The sequence below is a fragment of the Morus notabilis genome, unplaced genomic scaffold, assembly GCF_000414095.1.
Source record: "Morus notabilis unplaced genomic scaffold, ASM41409v2 Scaffold210, whole genome shotgun sequence".
NCBI classification, from domain to species: domain Eukaryota; kingdom Viridiplantae; phylum Streptophyta; class Magnoliopsida; order Rosales; family Moraceae; genus Morus; species Morus notabilis.
This window is the reverse complement of record NW_010359493.1, coordinates 1-19677: the sequence shown is the minus strand read 5'-3', so window position 1 is coordinate 19677 and position 19677 is coordinate 1. Positions and strand designations below refer to the sequence as shown.

General features: G+C 36.5%; 1 protein-coding gene across 2 annotated transcripts in view; it reads right to left on the bottom strand.

Annotated features, from left to right (window-relative positions):
- The window catches only part of LOC21388445, a 33052-nt gene extending 14158 nt beyond the window's left edge, over nt 1–18894 (bottom strand). For both annotated transcript variants that reach the window (XM_024163319.1, XM_024163320.1), the window contains exons 1-14: nt 18737–18894; nt 18179–18520; nt 16218–16292; nt 10609–10724; nt 9225–9339; nt 8979–9107; nt 8194–8241; nt 7762–7952; nt 7428–7624; nt 7032–7324; nt 6483–6632; nt 5962–6390; nt 5327–5476; nt 5082–5157 (exon numbers count right to left, since the gene is read on the bottom strand). In XM_024163319.1, coding sequence (XP_024019087.1) covers nt 5082–5157; nt 5327–5476; nt 5962–6390; nt 6483–6632; nt 7032–7324; nt 7428–7624; nt 7762–7952; nt 8194–8241; nt 8979–9107; nt 9225–9339; nt 10609–10724; nt 16218–16292; nt 18179–18325 — 2116 coding nt within the window. In that variant the 5' untranslated portion in view covers nt 18326–18520; nt 18737–18894. The remainder of the gene's footprint in view (nt 1–5081; nt 5158–5326; nt 5477–5961; nt 6391–6482; nt 6633–7031; nt 7325–7427; nt 7625–7761; nt 7953–8193; nt 8242–8978; nt 9108–9224; nt 9340–10608; nt 10725–16217; nt 16293–18178; nt 18521–18736) is intronic.
- Between the last annotated feature and the right edge of the window lie 783 nt (nt 18895–19677).

The following is a 19677-nucleotide window of genomic DNA, read 5'->3' as shown; positions in this document are numbered from 1 at the left end:
ACAGCACTACACACTTAAGAAGACACTCTGAAAAGTGTCTTCAAAAGCAAGGAGGTGGAGCTGATCTCCGCCAAACGCAATTATCGTTTGACTGCTAAACTGGTGGTCTAAGCACGTGGAAATACAATGTGCAAGTTGATCGTATGGAAATGGCACGATTAATAGCCACATTAGATCAACCACTAAGTTTTACTGAACAAAGAAATTGGCAGCGTTATATTAAAATTGTACATAATCCTAATGCACAATTTTTTTCTAGAACTACTCTTAGGAAAGATGCATTAAAATTATATAAACAAGAAAATGAAACATTAATCAACCTTCTACACTCTACTAGCGGTTGCGTTGCGTTAACGACGGATATTTGGTCCGCCGTTGCCAACAAAAATTATTTAGCTGTAACCGGACATTATTATAAAGGTTTTGATTTGGATAAGAAAATCTTAAGTTTCAAATGTGTTAGAAGATCACATACTGCCAATTTAATATATAACACAATTTTATCTGTTATTGATGAATATAGTTTAAGAGATAGAATGATGGCCATAACATTAGATAATGCAACTACAAATACTAAAACAATAGAACTTTTTGAAAATGATTTAAGTTTATTCGGTAATAATGATATATTTCACCAACGTTGTGCATGTCATATAATTAATTTAATAATAAAGTCCGGTTTAAAATCAATGGCAGATCATATTAAAAGAATTAGAGATAACATTGCTTGGATTCAAGGTAGTAAACAAAGAATACAAGATTGGTTTATATTTCTACAAGCATGTAATCAAAACCCTAGAGCATTAGCCTTAGATATGCCCATAAGATGGAACTCCACTTACATAATGCTTGAACAATGCATCCCCTATAAAAATGCTATAACAAATTATGTTAGTGCAAAATTAGGACCAGGATTTATTGATAAAACTGATTGGCAAATTGCCGAACTCTTGTATAACTTTTTAGGTAGATTTCACGAAGTTACCTTAAAGCTTAGTGGAACTTATTACCCAACTTCACCATTAGCGTTAGGAGAACTTTTAAGAATGTCTATTTTATTTAGTGAATTTAGGACATACGGGATTTTAGGAGTTCCTATCGCCTCTATGGAAAAGAAGTTTAAAAAATATTGGTCTAAATTACCCATATTGTATGGTTTCGGTGTCATTTTTTACTCTAGATTAAAATTAGAAGGTTTAGAAAGTGGATTAGATAACTTAGGTGGATTTTTAGCTATCGACACTACTGACTAATTTTCTATTATAAAGGAAAAAATATATTCTCTATATATCTCTTACGAAAGTAGGTTTAGAAACACACCTCGTGTTGAACAACCGCAACAACGAGACGACAATCCGCATTCATTCCTAAATGTTTTCGGGTTGTCTAAGAAGAAGAAGACGACGACGACAACTCAAGGTCAAGAAGAATCTAGGAGTGGATCTTCATCAAGAGGTGGCGGCGGATTCAACGAATTAATGGCCTACCTGAGTAAGGACTTAGTTATAGACAGTAGTGAAATGTTTGATTTGGTTGATTGGTGGAGAGCACGAACATTAAATTGGCCGATCCTAATACAACTGGCAATGGATATTTTTTCGATCCCGGTCTCCACTGTTGCAACCGAACGGAGAAACGCATTGCAGCAGGATATTATTGAAGCTTTGGTGTGCATCAAGGATTAGGATCGTTCCGACCAACAATCTCACCGGCAAACCAAGAATGGATCGACGAATTTAATAGATTAACTTTTAATTTTCAAGACGATCCTTCTGCTTCAAATTAAATTTTATTATTCTAATTTGTAAATATTTATTTACTTTGTAATTTCTAATTTGTATAGTGTTATTGTAATCTTGTATAGACTTTGTAAGTTTGTCAAATTTGTAATTCGTCCCACAATGATTGCACTCTTTTTTCCTTACCAAGTTTTTATCCCAATTGGGTTTTTCTTGGTAAGGTTTTTAACGAGGCAATCATGAATTACCAATTTAAAAATCAATGAAGAAATATTTTTTTTATATAGTTCGTGTGTTCATTTCAAATTTCAAATTGTAATATACAACATAAAAATATAATATAAAAAAATTTTGAAAATTCGGGTAGCCGGTCGGGCATCGGGCAGCCCGACCGGGCATGGGCAGGCACTCCCTGCCCGAAGCCCGTCCATGGGCAATTTTCGGGTCGGGTCGGGCAACCTGAATTTTCGGGTAGTTCGGGTGCGGTACTCGGGCAAAACTTTAGACTTTTCGGTAATCACGGGCAGCCCGTCCAAAGTTTCAGCACTATCCAAGATATTCCTATGACTCTCAGACACTTCGGTTGCGTTTGGTATGAGAGTTCAAATCAATGTGGTTTTGATTTTAGAACCAGGAATCATGATTCATAGTTTGAACTTGTGGTCCAAACCATGATTCTGGAACCGGAATCAGAACCATGGGTTTAAATCATCTAAAATCAAGAGGGGGGTGATTTTATTTTTAGGGTGGTTTTGGTTTAAAACATCACATTAAGGTCCAAACCTTGAACCAGAACCATATAAACCAAACACTAACTTTTAAGAACCATTTTTTACTTTTTTGCAAACAAATAAAGGTCGGAACCAGAATCATGGACTCCGGTTCTAAAACCCTCATACCAAACACAACCTTCATCTTCTCTAGTCCCACCCGCTGGCTCTTTAAGTCGTTCAAAGTAAAGTATTTCAAGTTTAACGATTTTCCGCATTTTTTAAGAAGTAAATGTTTGAAAGTCAAGATAACTGTGACGGTCCGTGAGGAGTCGTGACACCTGTAGCCCCACCACCCTACGAATTGTGCCCCAAATTAAACATACCTAAATGAATTATTTCACCATGGTATGGAAGTTCTATTATAGGCTCCATAAACCCTTGAGGAAAACCTCGGATTTTAATGTGTATCTAAGGAACGTTTGATTCAACGTTTCATTAGGGATTTCTAACAAACCCCCACATGCTTCTCCGATCACTTTTAAAGTGTGATAATTCCATAGATTTAGTGCAAGTCCTTCAATACCTATCCAACTATTTGAGCATAGATACTCCACGGTTTTATGTTGGCCACAGACCTTCCATTCTCAGTGCCAGGAAGATCACACCTTGTTTGTCAAGCATGCTCCTCAACGAAAAATGACTATCTTGATTGTGTACATAGACGATATCATCCTAATAGGGGATCATGAGGAGGAAGTGAGCAAACTTAAGAGCTTCTAGCCAAAGAATTTGAGATTAAAGATCTGGGAAATCTCAAATACTTCCTCGCTATGGAAGTAGCAAGGTCTAGAAAAGGCATGTCAATTGCTCAGCGGAAGTATATTCTAGACCTTATCTCAAGGAAACAGGAATGCTCAGATGCAAGTCTGCAGATACTCCAATGGACTCAACAACTAAGCTAGGAATGAAAAATGGAGTGTGCTTGTTGACAAAGGAAGATACCAAAGACTAGTTGGAAAGCTTATATATCTCTCTCACATAATTAAAAGTTCAAATTGGATGTTTCATAAGCCCGCTCATGAATAATCCAAGTGAAACACAGATGGAGGCAGTGTATAGAATTCTAAGATATCTAAAGATGGCACCGGGCAATCAAGTCGAGATATAGAAATCTTTAAGATGCTGATTGGGCTAGATCTGTAACTGATCGACGATCAACTTCTGGAACTACACTTATGTGTGGGGAAATCTAGTCACATGGCGAAGCAAAAAGCAATCTATTGTTTCAAGGAGTAGCATTGAAGCTAAGTTTAGAGCCATGGCACACGGCATGTGTGAAGGAATATGGCTGAGGAGACTATTGAGAGAACTGAAAATCTCTATTGAGGAGCCTATGAAGATTTCTGTGACAACCAGTCTGCTCTGCTATTAGTATTGCAAAAAACTCAGTGCACCACGACAGAACAAAGCATGTGGAGATAGATTGTTATTTCATAAAGGAAAAAATAGAAGAAGGGATAATCAAGTTGCTGTACACACCAACATGTCTCCAAATAGCAAACATTCTCACTAAAGCCTTACCAAGAAGCAATTTCGAAGAACTAAACAGCAAGTTGGGCTTAATCAATATTTACACCCCAACTTGAGGGGGGAGTATGGAAATCTTTGATTATTTCCCTGATTTTCAGAGATGTGTTAGCTGATTTGTTTTTATTTCCTTAGAATAAGGAGATTTGGGTAGCAAATTATCCAATCTCATTTTTAATTAGTTTCCTTATTTTATGTGAGTATTTTAGGCAGCTTTGACATTTGTATTCCTTGATTAGTGGAGTAAGGTTTTCAGCCTCTTTATTATATAATCGTGTACTCTTTGGCTCCAATGTATGGAATAAAATTCATTCCCTCATAACCACTGAATTAAACCCGTATGCTCGCACTTTGACAGCCTGAAACTTTTTCATTATACCAAATATTCTTTTGACAAAGTTTTATCCTTTAGACTGTGAAGTCTCTTCGACCATTGCTCATACAAAATTAAATATCAAAAGTTCATTTTATTTAAGATGAAGCAATTCTATGGTCTACTTGTTTCCCTCATGTGTGGGTGTGTGTGTGTGTGTCAAATTGGTCACGGAATAGCCAATTTTGATAATATGCATCTGACACAAGAATTTCTTCACTACCCTGGTCCTATATCTCAAACAAATCGCATCTTAATAATGGTTCTATAAATGCTTCCATAGAAAGACACAAAAGGTTACTAGCTCCAGTTTGACTTTAGCTACGAATTCATAACTACCAGCTCTCTTAAGACACAAACTAATTCATAACAGTGTCAATGCATATTAAGCATTATAGTTTATAGTTAGTCAAAAAATAGGCCCTCCATCTTCTGCCCATTATTTTACTACCGTGTGTTTAACTCAACAACAACTGCCTTAACTTACTTGGCTGGAAGTACAAGAAGATATGTAGCTTATAAGCTTGTTAGGAATTAGGTGTCTTAGCAGTAAGAAGACCGATTATGTAATGTTCATCTAATTTCATCAATAATGAAGGAATGAATGAAAGAATAAGCATATATAATCCTCAATATTAACATTGTTCAAATGAGTTTTTCAAAGCTCACCTCCATCATTAAGAGAAATACTCCGCAAGGAAAATGCTAGCTGAAAGCTACGCACTAGAACCTCATGACTAGAATTCTGTTATACAGATATAATATGATTAGATAAAAAGACTACAAAAGTAAAAATAATAACTCGATTAATATAGAAAGGTAAATTATGAACTACGTTACTATTGAAGCATCATTGTCAACAGCTTATGTAATGAGAAAAACCTTATGGTGTAGCCTTCAAAAAGAACAATTACCTTGGCTCGGGAAAACAGCAACACAAGGCTATAAGTATGAGCAATTGCTTCATAGTTCTCGGGCATGTTTGCGGGAGATATGGACTGTGCCCAAATTGACGATAGCAAGAGAGTTATCTGGTGGCTGCTCAGCCTCAAGGAATTAGCCTCCTGAAATTGGACATGCATAAAAAAAATATATATATTTAAGAGAGAGAGAGAGAGAACATAAAGCAGATTAAAACCAGTTTGGATCTTTAAATTTTTGGCGGCATGATTCTGCCAGCAATGAGTCTTCTTCCATCCAAGCTTGAAAACTTACCATACAATACAACTATCAAGTCATGGCAATAGTGAAGATTAATTGACAAATCATTTGAGATAAATCCACAAAATGTAGAGGCCAAAGTCATAGTTTTTAGTATTGTTACTAGTGGTGATTAATACATCTTTATTTAGTTATTACTTGAAGGTAGAATCATGCCTTAAAGATGTCAAACCTGTCAAACTTACAAAGTTAATGGGGTTTCAAATTGGAAATACAACTGGGTTATGGTTTAAAGATCGTGATACAGATATCTGAAATGGTAAAGTACACAGCAAAAATTTGTCTACGGGGGGTGGGGAGACAGAGAGAGAGAGAGGTTCAAACTCACTGGTTCCTTGGTTGAAATGGTTGTACATTCTTCTTCTGTCATCAAAGGCTCAGGCAAATTTTTCATACTATACGCCCGACTGTAAGAAGAGTTCAGTGTCTTCAAAGACATAATATTAGTATCTCTCGATTCATCAAAGCTGAAAAAATTTTCTTGAGCATCTTCAAAAACATTTTCCTGTGACAAAAATTTCTCCTTCCTTAGCTTCTCAAAAAGTGCAGCTGAAGATGAAAAGACAGAGACGGTTCTGGATAATGTCCTTGGCAGATCCATGCCCTTCTTTGACTCAAGAATAGATGGGGATGAACGAGGGAAAACTGAAGAAGGCACGAGAACAACAGAAAAAATACGGTGGGCACCAACTCTCGTTTCATGGTCCGGATGGACCATAGCTGGAAGTAGCTGATGGAACAAAGTCTCAGGAAATGCCTGAGTCAAATATGAATGTCAGTGATCATTATCATTGTAAGACTGAAAGAGCGGGAAAATAAAAATAACTGAAGTCAATGTTAACTTCTTGCCTTGTTTTGATAAGATAAATTCGGTAAAGAGGCAACGATTTGAGCAGTACGGTAAACTGCAGATATAGTAGTTCTAGCTATGACAGTGATAGTTGAGATATTCTCCATCATGGTAGCCATAACGTCAAGAATTGGGCCTGCTTCTCCAACCTATCAGCCAATTGCAGATCAATACTTAACCGTGGATATATTAATAACTATAAAAAATTTCAGCAGCATAGTTAGAAACTTATATAGACTTGTTGAAGTACTAGAAACAGGAAAGCAATTTCCGAAGAAGCACAAAGTACTTCTGGCTTCGTATTATAAGCTCATCCACATTTTAGATGTAAAAGTCCCACTTGAGGCTAGCTTAAGTGGCTGGGTGCACGAGTGTATGATCCAAGGTTCGAATGCTAGTGATATCATTTCTGTTAAATATAATGGGAGCCATAGGCTCTACACCGTATCAAAAACAATATATATATATAAATGTGTGTGTGTGTGTGTGTGTGTGTGTGTGTCTATGTATATGCATATCAGATGTCAAAGTCATTTCAGCATTTGGACCTTATATGATAACTGTACAAGGCACTTATCCACCACTTCTCCAAAGCTTTTATTCCACTTAATCACATCCTCTCCCAGATTCTCATCATCAAGTGAGCAGTGTATGCTCTTCCTAAGGTGTCTCATGATGTCACTTACTGCACCAATTATGGCCACAGAAGGCTCCACCTTTGCTTGTTGAGCAAGGAAGGTTGTAACTTGAACAATATCCAGCTGCATGTTGGGCTGCTTAAGAACATTTTTATGATCTAAATGCTTGACTAAGATGGACAGCAAAACATGCGTATTTTGCCCTGCAAACCATAAGTTGGCAAAAAAAAATTTTACAATCAAACTAGGGATAAAACAACAGAAAGGACGTTGGAGTTGCTGAATAGGAAGTTCTAAATAAATTACCAGAACTATCCATTAAAAATTGTATATCCTTGAGAACTGGGAAGGCAAGCCCATTATTGGGAGACCATAAATTTCCATTATCAAAGTAACGGAACAAAGATTCCAAAACACGCCGTATTGTAGTGGCCTCCTTTGCTAGCTTGGCCATGTTATGGAGGCAAACCCTGGACCAAAAGCACGGGTTTCTGGCATCTTCCCTATGAAAAGAACAGGAAAATAAGTTAGTATTAACTAATGGTTTAAGACCAAGTACACATAGGTTTCCAGACATAGACATCAACAAATGTGCAGACACACAGAAATACTCAAAGAATTTTGATCCAAGAGAGATTACGATGTCACATTCACTTCGCCTTTGTTGTTCAAAATGGCCCTCCAAGAAGGTACCCTTATCGTGATGTCTGATGAAGGAGAAACATGTCCCTTATTTTTTAGCACTTCCTCCACCCAACGATTTTGTGAACCTTCAAAATTCTCGGTCTTTTCCTTTAGACCTCCATAATTTTCTAATACTACTGAAACAACCTGTTATGGAATTAAGAAAACAAAATTGTTACCTGCTAAAAGGATTATAGAAATACTTGGTTATCATAAAGCAATGTAATAAAATTGCCTACCGAATAGAAGTCATAAAAGAAAAGAATAACATTATAGTGAAGGGGCAACTTTGGTTTGAAATTTGTTTTCCATCTTATAACTTTATGCAAGATATTGGAAACTAAGGAATGGTAAAAGTAAAAAATGCAAAAGGTCTGAGTATACCTACATTATCGAACTCCACCAAAATATGAGAATTTTCGCCCATAAACCAAACCTACAAAAATATTAGACCATTCAATTGCATGTGGAATGCATGAAAAATGTTCTGGGAAACTAAAAGTAGTGAAAGGAAAAAAGAACGTTATCTTGAACAAAAATAAAAAGATATGAGGCTCTTTGTTATAACTGGAAGAATTTCATTAATAGGAGCTAGATTCAATTTGATGCTTTTAAAGAGAAAGCAAAAGCAAAGAGGCCACTTAAGCTTAATCCCATAGAAAATAATTTAAGTGCTCGAGAGCTAGACGAATGTTTTAATTTGGCTCTGGTGAACTAATAAATATTCTAATCATGACTGGTAAATATTTAGAGTACTAAAATGTTCTTTTCTATGTTAATAAGAGGCAAGAACCTATCGGATGTTCAAGTAATTACTGAAGATATTGACAAGTAAATCAGATGATATGAGCTAATTATGCAGTCTCCATCCATTATTCACGTAAAAATTTAATAACTGAACAAGTTCTTTTCCAGGCATCACTTATTAACACCAAACGTATGATTTAAAAAATAAAAAATCTGTTATCATTTTAAAGGGAGCATGGACTTCATCAGTTCTCTAAAACTAATGTGGTTAATTTGCTCAAGTTTTCACTTATTTATTTCCTTCAATGAAAGATATATGATTCAGAAAATATGATTCACAAAACTAAATTCGTTTCTTAATTTCCTAAGGACCAAAAACATGTTGGTATAATCTTGCAGTTAATATCAGTCATGTACGAAAAGTACCATTGCAGAAAGTGTTTGCAGCCCAGCTGAACGCAGATTATCTGCTCGTTCATCTCCACCCACCTCTTGAGCTAATTGACAGAGCTTTGGAATAAAGCCTTCTAAGTTGAACATGTAACTCCCGTCTGCCTGCAAAATTCAGTATAACACATCAGAATGTTTCCTTGGTTGAAAACCTGAAATTAATGTTATCGTATAAAATATGAATAAATTTTATTATATTGTAAAGAACAATCAGGGACTGACCTGATTATTCACAAAGTCAAAAAGTGTCTGACAACCTATAATTCTCATTTCATCTTGCCGTGTTTGTTCCAGCAGAGCATGCATGATACTGAGTAAGCTACTAGCCAAGAGAGGCCTGGAAAAAATAGAAGAATGTATGCCTTTTTTGACTTATGAGCATATGAAACGATGTACAACCATATTTCCAATAAGGAATTTTATATGGTCTACCGTCTATGCAGGTTGGAAATGGTTGTTATAGATACCAAAGAGTAAAAGTGACAGTAATCAAGAAACAAAAACTTTAAGCACTGAAGAAATAACCAGATTATTTTATCTGCCCAAACTAAACAACATGTGAATCAACTATATCTATCATCTTAGTATATTTGGCCATATAGGTACCTCTAGCCTGGTATTATTGTGCGAAGCTTACGCCTCGAGATGCGCCTCAAGGCTAGTGAGGCATGGCATCAAATTTTCCTCCTATGGGCCCCTTAAAAGTTCTTCGTTCGGCCATTTCTAAAAGGTTCCTTGGGACTCTTTTCTTACGGAAATCTACACAGGCATGACGAAGTGTAAAGATTTATGCCCCTTCTTAAATATTAAGAGATTTCGACCCTCACTTTCTTCCTTTATAAACGAAATTAAGAGTGGCAGAATTCTAAGAGAATGTACAAAAATAATGAGATTATTTAAGGATGGCAAGTCCCATACTCAAGTGTTTAGGCTTGAGAAAACTAATGGCAATATATATATAGTGAAAAATGTGGAAACTTGAAAACTCTACAAAGTCCCCTTCTCTTACGAATCTTTACTCAATACTTAGAAAAGATCTTTACTTAATATGCACACGTAATAATCTAAATCTTTACAAAAATTGACGAATCTTTAATTGATATTGACTATTGCATGCATAGTATTAGTTACAGTAATATGCATACCAACAGTAATGTTGTAACCACTATGTGTTAGGCAGTTCCAGATTTCGGGAGTGACCAGTGATCTCTTTGACTTTGTGCTTATTTTGTTATGTGTATTTTTCAATTTTAGGATACCATTAGATTTACGACTCTAGAATTACTATGTATCTTTAGTTCTATAAATCTGTTAGTGTTTTAACATGAGGCCAACGCCTTGCCTCACTGGCGTAAAATGTCTCAGTTTCATATTTAAAAGGCTAAATCTAGAATAACCATATATTGCCCCATTGACCTTTTATTAAAATCAATAATAATAATAACTGGAGGAAAAATAAACAAAAAAAAAAAGAATGGAAACGGTGACTTATGATGTAACAAATTTCTGGGACAAAAAATGAAACAATGAGAAATTACAATTGCAGAAACTTCAAATGCAAATGGAAAACAATGAGAAATTACAATTGAAAAAAGTACTGACTCACATTTGCTCCTTGCAAGAAACCAACAATTTCCTGTAAATGCAAATGACAATTTTGGCAGATGGAAAATTCTCACTTCTCAATTCCTTGTAACACCTTTGCTCAAGGTTATTTGTGATCTGATCAAAAATTTGAAACCTTCGTCAAAAGAGTAGAAAGAGTTCCATTTTAGATATTTATTAGTCAATGAGTTTGTCCTTGAGTGTCAGAATGATCTCAGTCACTAAAGAAAATAAAGAGATAGTTCCACACTGGGGGTGCCACAAATGAAGCTCTGTAGATTTCTTAAAGGGTGAAAGATATCGACTATAACAAAAGGAGTTTCCTGCTACCATGTACCATCAGATATTAACTGGCAATTGGACTATAACAAATATCATAAAGAAAGGAGTTTCCTGCTACCATGTACCATCAGATATTAACTGGCAATTGGACTATAACAAATATCATAAAGACGCTACTTTGATATAGCTTATTAACATGATCAACAAGTTACTAAGACATTGCCAATTGAAAGTTTCTGTCGTTTGGATTAAATAACATAAACTATAGAAATTAGGAAAGTAGACTAAAGTCATGGGCCGGATATGTACCAATCCGGTTAATAAGGGCATAGAGATAAATTAAGAAAGTAGTTTATTCTTTCAATTTTTAAAGAGATTCCTTGAGATAAGGATCTCCCTCAATCAAGGGATTTACTTTCCCTATTCCGCGGGAGGTTTTTCCTATAAATATTACCCTTGTACAGAAAATAATCAATGAGAAATACTTTCTTTTCTGCCCTGAAACCTACATGGTATCATAGCCTAATAATCTCCTCAATTGATGGCTGAAACAGCCATTACAGAAGAAGGAAGATCCTCGGCATCGTCTAGGGCAGAAGGCCCTAATCATGGTTAACCAGATCGAACCACCATGGCTCAAGGGGGAGACTCCACTCATTTTTCATTCCAATTGACTCTCCACAAATTGAACGGGAAAAACTACCTAGAATGGGCACAATCGTTGAAGCGGGCCATAGATGGAAGAGGGAAACTTGGTCATCTGAATGGAGAAGTGAAGAAACCTGGAGATGGAGATCCGAAACTGAAAGCATGGAGATCAGAAAACTCCCTAGTTACTGCCTGGCTGATCAAATCTATGGAACCAACCATAGGTAAACCCTACCTTTATCTTTCATTGACTCTCGATGTATGGGATGCGGTTAGAGAGACTTATTCTGATCTTGAAAATTCCTCACAAATCTTTGAATTGAAAACCAAGTTGTGGAAATCCAAACAGAGTGAGCGTGAGGTTACAGTTTATTATAATGAGATGGTTTCCCTATGGCAAGAGTTAGATCAATGTTACAATGATGAGTGGGACTGCCCAACTGATAGCGTGAGATTCATGAAAAAAGAAGAGAGTGATCGAGTGTACCTCTTTTTGGCTGGTTTGGATCGAGTCTTTGATGAGATTAGGTTTAGGATCCTTGGAAAAAACCCTCTACCAACTCTTCGGGAGGCCTTTTCTGAAATTAGGAGAGAGGAGACTAGGAGGAAGGTCATATTGAAAACCGAAGAAGATAACAAACCTGTAACTACTGTGACTGACAATTCTGCCCTTGTGTCAATGAGGAATGAATCGGAAAATGACAGGAAAAAGAAGCCTTGGTGTGATCATTGCAAGAAGCACTGGCATATACGTGAAAACTGCTGGAAGAACTGGAAGAAGAAGAATGCTGATAACAGAGGTTTCTTGGCTCAGGCAACCAGTGAAGATCAGGGACAGCAAAGTACTCCTGAAGGGGCTGCCTTTCACGAAGGAGCAATTAGAGCAACTGCACAAGTTTTTTCAGTCTTCACAATTCCAAGTAAACCAGTCAACCCCTTCATGTTCCTTTGTCCAAACAGGTAATCTTGTCTCAGCCTTTATCAGTGTCAACCCTAAACAAAACAGCTCCTGGATCATAGGTTCTAGAGCCACTGATCACATGACAGGTTGCTCCCAATTTTTTTCAACTTATACCCCATGTGCAGGGAATAAAAAAATTAGAATAGCTGATGGTTCCCTCTCCGCAATTGCTGGAACAGGAACAGTTAAAATTTCCAATTCTATAATCTTGCATGATGTACTTCATGTTCCTAAACTCTCTTGTAACCTTGTGTCTATTAGTTAGATAAAAAATTCCCTTAATTGTCGTGTTATTTTTTACTCCTCTTGGTGTGAGTTTCAGGACATGGTCTCGGGGAGGACAATTGGCAGTGCTAGGAAAAGTGGAGGTCTCTATTTTCTTGAAGATGGAACCGACTTAGGACACCAAGTTCAAAGTTCCTATTTAAACTCTATTTTCGTTTCTAATGATGTTATGCTTTGGCATTATAGATTAGGGCATCCAAGTTTTTATTACTTAAAACATTTGCTACCTGATTTATTTAGAAATAAAAGTCCATCTTCATTTAAATGTGAGATTTGTGAACTAGCTAAGCACCATTGTTCTTTCTTTCCTCCTAGACCATATCAAGCATCAAAACCGTTTCTGCTAATTCATAGTGATGTTTGGGGGCCATCTAGGGCCTCAACAATGTATGGAAAAAAATGGTTTGTTAGCTTTACTTTATAGATGACCACACACGACTCACTTGGATATATTTATTAAGGGACAAGTCCGAAGTAAAAGAGATTTTTCAGGTATTCTATGCAATGATTGAAACACAATTTCAAGAAAAAATAAAGGTGTTTAGGAGTGATAATGGTAGAGAATACTTTAATGAAATCCTATGGGGATATTTTTCAAAAAATGGCATAATACATCAAAGTTCATGTTCAGATACACCCCAACAAAATGGGATAGCGGAAAGAAAAAACAAACACCTTCTAGAAGTCACTAGAGCATTATTATTTACTAATGGTGTTCCTAAGTACCTTTGGGGAGAGGCACTCCTAACTGCAACATGCCTAATAAATTGCATGCCTACCAAAGTTCTAAATTATCAAACACCTCTAAATGTCTTCAAGAATACATTTCCTACCTCTAAGTTGACAACAGACTTACCCCTGAGAATGTTTGGGTGTAGTGCATTCGTTCATATTCACAGTCAAAATAGGGGAAAGTTAGATCCCCGCACCAGGAAGTGTATATTTGTAGGATATGCTCCGAATAAAAAAGGGGTACAAGTGCTATGACATAAAATCTCAAAATGTTTGTCACAATGGATGTTACCTTCTTTGAGTCTCAACCATTTTTTGGCACTCGTCTTCAGGGGGAGAGAGTAAATGAAGATTCAAACTTTGAAATAGAAACCGAAACAAAGAGTCCAAATTTCCTAATAAAGATGGAGTTGAGTGACTTAAATAATGAAAACTTGAACTCTGAGTCCATAGAGTCATCTCATAACATTAATAAAGATGCAAATAGGGAACAAACAGGAACAAAAAAAACTGTTGGTTTACAGGAGGAAGAACCGGAAGCAATGAGTAGAGACTGAAACTAACCAACACTGCCAAGAGCCTGAACCACAGATCAGTCCGGATCCTTCATCACAGGACATCCCCAACTCTACTCTAGGTAATCCTCAAACAGTACCTATCCACACAAACTTGTCTAATCCCGAATCCGAGCCCAATATACCTGAGCCTGATCTCCCTATTGCTAAACGCAAAGGGGTCAGAAGTTGTATAAATGTCTAGCTTTGTGTCCTACAAAAACTTGTCACCTATTTTTTCTGCGTTTACCTCTCAATTGTCTAGTGTGGAGACTCCAAAGAATGTGCAGGATGCTCTAAAGGTTCCTAAATGGAAGGAGGTTGTTCTCGAAGAAATGAAGGCCCTTGAAAAGAATGGAACTTGGAAAGTAACAGAACTGCCGAAAGAGAAGAAGATTGTTGGCTACAAATGGGTATTCACAACAAAATACAGATCAGATGGATCTTTGGAGAGATAAAAGGCACGTTTAGTAGCCAAAGGGTTTACTCAAACGTATAGAATTGACTACCTTGAAAACTTTGCTCCAGTTGCAAAGCTCAGTACTATCAGGGTACTCCTAACACTCGCATGTAACTTAGACTGGTCACTACAACAACTAGATGTGAAGAATGCTTTCCTTAATGGCAATCTGGATGAAGAAGTCTACATGGATCCACCTCCAGGGTTTGAGGAAAAATATGGAAACCGGGTATGCAAGTTGAAAAAGTCCTTATATGGTTTAAAACAATCTCCAAAAGCGTGGTTCGAGAGATTTACTCAATTTGTGAAGAGACAGGGATATGACCAAGGGCAAGCAGACCATACTATGTTCACAAGGCACTCTAATGGGAAGGTAGCTGTCCTTATAGTATATGTTGATGACATTATTCTTACTGGGGATGATATTGCTGAGATGAATCGCCTAAAGCAGAGTCTGGCTTCTAAATTCGAGATTAAAGATCTAGGCTCAGTAAAGTATTTCCTTGGTATGGAAGTAGCCCGATCAAGAAAGGGGATTGCAGTTTCACAAAGGAAGTACATGATTGATCTACTTAAAGAGACAGGGGTGAGTGGATGTCGTCCTGCAGAAACGCCAATTGATCCGAATCAGAAGTTTGGAAACAAAGAGGGAAGACCAGTGGATATGGCACGGTACCAGAAACTAGTTGGGAAGCTAATCTACCTATCACACGACCAGACATAGCATTCGTTGTTAGCCTAGTAAGCCAGTTCAAGCACTCTCCTCATGAAGAACATCTAGAAGCAGCCTACCGCATCCTAAGGTACTTGAAGAATTCACCGGGAAAATGATTGTTTTTTGAAAAGAATGAACAACGAGGTATTGAAGCTTATACAGATGCAGATTAGATAGGGTCTACTTCAGATAGAAGATCCACATCTGGCTATTGTACGTTTGTGTGGGGAAACTTAGTAACGTGGAGTAAGAAACAAGACGTAGTAGCCTAAAGTAGTGCAGAAGCAGAATATAGATCAATGGCACAAGAGATCTGTGAGATGATATGACTCAAACGGATTTTGGAGGAACTAAGAAGACCTGTGGTTATGCCTATGAAGCTGTATTGTGACAACAAGGCAGCAATTAGCATTGCCCACAATCCAGTCCAACATGACAGAACAAAACATGTTGAGATTGACCGGCACTTTATAAAGGAAAAGATTGAAGTTGGAGCCATCAGTATGCCATTTGTTCCAACCTCACAACAAGTGGCTGATGTTCTTACTAAAGGACTGTTCAAACCAAACTTCGAGTTTCTCATTAGCAAGTTGGGCATGACAGATATCTATGCACCAACTTCAGGGGGAGTGTAGAAATTAGAAAAGTAGACTAAAGTTATGGGCCGGATATGTACCAATCTGGTTAATAAGGGCATAGAGATAAATTAAGAAAGTAGTTTATTCTTTCAATTTTTAAAGAGATTCCTTGAGATAAGGAGCTCCCTCAATCAGGGGATTTACTTTCCTTATTTTGTGGGAGGTTTTTCCTATAAATATTGTAACCCTTGTACAGAAAATAATCAATGAGAAATACTTTCTTTTCTGCCTTGAAACCTACATAAAGCATCCAGTTTCCTTCTTTTTCCCACCATAATACATTTTTTAGTTCCCATAATACACATTATAATTGAACTTTTCAGCACAAATCGTACCTTTGGAATGCGCAGAGGATTTTTAGTTGCATATTCACATAATTTTCCAATCTTCCTATCATTAAGTCCTTCTTCCTGTCAAAATTTGCAAAAGAACACCCAAAAAAAAGGAAAAAACAAACATAAGTAATTACAAAGAGGGAAGCGAGAGTGACATCAAGAAAAAAAAAATGTATCAAAAATAAATAACCACAACAAGACACATCAATCAATAATGCTTTCCTGATGAAGGTGCCCAATTTCACATCCAAATATTATTTAAAAACAAAGAAAGAAAGATCCATCTACATTGGTTGCATGAGAAGTGAAACCTGTATAAATTTCTTATAAAAAAACAATGACACTTGAGGTTAAGCCACTGTTTGGAAAAACAGTGGCAGAGGATTAGTCCAATAGCACCTAAGAACAGTTTTAAGCTCTGATTGAAATAAGGAAGTTCTGAAGTTGTTCAAGAAAACAAAAGGACATAAAATAATGCAGTTTGCACACAGCTAATCATAGAAGATGTCATAAATATTCTCAATGTTTACCACAAACATACAAGGCAGAGGCCAGCCCTAAACAATTTGTACGATAGTCTCTATCTTTCACCAAGTATAATGCCCATAAACGCCTAACAGCTTGAGCAACAAGGCATAGCTTTTAATATGGTAGCTGACGCTAGGGTAAACTTTTAACACTCATTTGCACAGCTGCAAACTCGTAATATGAAGTTGTGGACTTCTAACTTCTCAGTGGCTTTTCCAGTGTCAATTAATACAACAGCCCAACCAATTGTCATTTCTATGCATACTGCTGAATGCCACATAGGCTAACACAGTGATTAGCAAAGCATCAGGTACTTGAATTATGTTGATTCAAGTACCACTTGCCCTTTCTAAAACTCATATTAAATATAAGGTAGGCTTTTTTAGAAAAGCAGTATTCAATTGTTTCCCTGGCTTATATACGTAACACAAGAGAATCGAGCAAAGATCAGGACTATCCGGGTGGGTTCTCTTTGGACCACTCCTTTTATGGGTATAGGAAGCCTTCCCTTGTGGTTTCCACTGCAGGATCAAAATTGTTTCCTTTCGATCCCTTCATGTACACCTTTATTTGACTTTTAAGACTCATTTGCACAGCTGCAAGCTCATAATATGAAGTTGTGCACTTCTAACTACTCAATGGCTTTTCCAGTGTCAATTAATACAGCAGTCCAACCAATTGTCATTTCTATGCATACTGATGAATGCCACACAAGCTAACACGGTGATTAGCAAAGCATCAGTTACTTGAATTATGTTGGTTCAAGTACCACTTGCCCCTTCTAAAACTCATAATAAATATAAGGTAAGCTTTTTTAGAAAAGAAGTATTCAATTGTTTCCCTGGCTTATATACATGACACAAGAGAATCGAGCAAAGATCAGGACTATCCGGGTGGGTTTTCTTTGAACCACTCCTTTTATGGATATAGGAAGCCTCCCCTTGTGGTATCCACTGCAGGATCAAATTTGTTTCCTTTCGATCCCTTCATTTACACCTTTATTTGACTAATATGTCCTCCTATTGCGGTAAACTAAATAATAGGTACAGATATTTCACAATGCTGTAAAAGTTTCAGGGACTGATAACGGATTCCACTATCACTATTGGCAACGATATCCTCTTATTTCCATAATGCGATCATTAGTTGCAAAGCTACAATAGAATGAGTATGCGTGCTTTCATTTACTTATCCAAATTCTTTAGAAAAATGAAATAAATTCTATTATCTCAACAGTAACATACAGATCAATAGAGCAGCAAGTTGTTCCCATTTTCAGGCCACATTGCTAAAATCATTTGACTACTTAGCCTTAATTGCATCAAGTCAAACAATGGACTAATTACACAAGACTTCACACACAAGTAACTATTACCAGTTATATATCTTGTCATTGAAAACCACGAAACTACAAAATTCCCAGAAACACAAACCTGGTTACGAGGAAAAATGTCGGCAATGAGCTTCTTGTACCTCTTCACAGGCTGCCTAGATCGGGCCCGCATCGCCGGGCAGAAAAAACAAAGACTTCCACAAGCAGGCAAAACTCGCCTCGAAATCATACCTTCAATGGCGCTCATTTTCGTCTCAAATATACCAATGTGTGTGTGTGTGTGTATATATATGTGTATGTTTTGTATATTTATATATATGCCTTCAGAGATCCAATTGGGCTTCAAAAACGACGTCGCTTTCTTTCCCTTCCAAACCAACGAAGAAAAACCTCTGGCTCTGATTCCTCGGAAGGGAAAGAAAGGCTCAAACGAAAAACCAGCCTGCGATTCGCAAAATTGAAAAATTTCCCAAAACTCGATCAACTTTCTGGGAAATTCAATAAAAAAATCCTAAGAAACAAACAATGTACCTTCCGAATTCGATGAAAACGCCAAAGAGGAATCAGAATTCGACGATTTCGTCTTGAATCGTTTGAAAATTTTCCATTTTTCCCAAGAAAAAAATATAAAAATACGAAAAAAATTAACAGAAAATACCTCGGATCAATTGCCTGAAAAAGCAGTCTCCAGAGGCTGGAGAAAATGGAAAATTTGTCTTCTAAGCCATGCAAAAAGCAATGTACCGCAATTTCAGCAAATTCCACCGCAAGCTGATGATTCTTCTCTCTCTCTCTTCTCTTTCTCTCTCTACAAACGTTTCTCTTTTTTTCTTGTTTTGAATTTTTGGCTTTTTTGTTTTTACTTTTATTATTATTATTATCAACGTAAATATTGTCCGTTCGGCGCCTGCCAATAATGATTGAAAAATACGTTCAACGGATATGAGTAATAGTGGGACCCACAATGCCAGCTCTCAGAGAGTGCGACCCCATAATTCCTGATCGAGGCAGAGATCATCATGACCGTTGCTTTTAGGTCCCACATGGAATTTGAGAATTGATTAAATTAGCTGTCTCAACAGTTAATTAATGTTAATTACCTGCCTCTTTTGAGTTGCCCTTTTTTTTTTCTTTTGGTTTTTTTTAACACGTCATATATTTTCGCTTAATTTCAGTTACGACAATAGAGTTTGGACAACATTTCCGGCCAAAAAAACAAAATAGAACATATTTTGGAAAAGAAAATAAATTTCAAAACTGTTTTTTTTCTTTTCTTTTTGTTGGATTAAAAATGTAGAAGTACTTAAGAAAGAGTAACAATTATAGGTTTTAGAACTTATTTAAAAGATACACTTAAACTCAAATCGTAATATTTTTACAGTAGTATTTATCTCATAAAGAGTTTAAATTATAAAAAAAATTTCTTCAAATTCCTGTTAATAAATTCAAATTATAATTTAAGTTTTAAACCGCCCTTAACCATTGTGAAAAATGGCTTCACTTTGTTATGAAGCGTGAATATTTACAACAGTCTAAACATTTAAAAAAAAATGATATAACTACTAGAGATATAGGAGGAATATATATATATATATATAT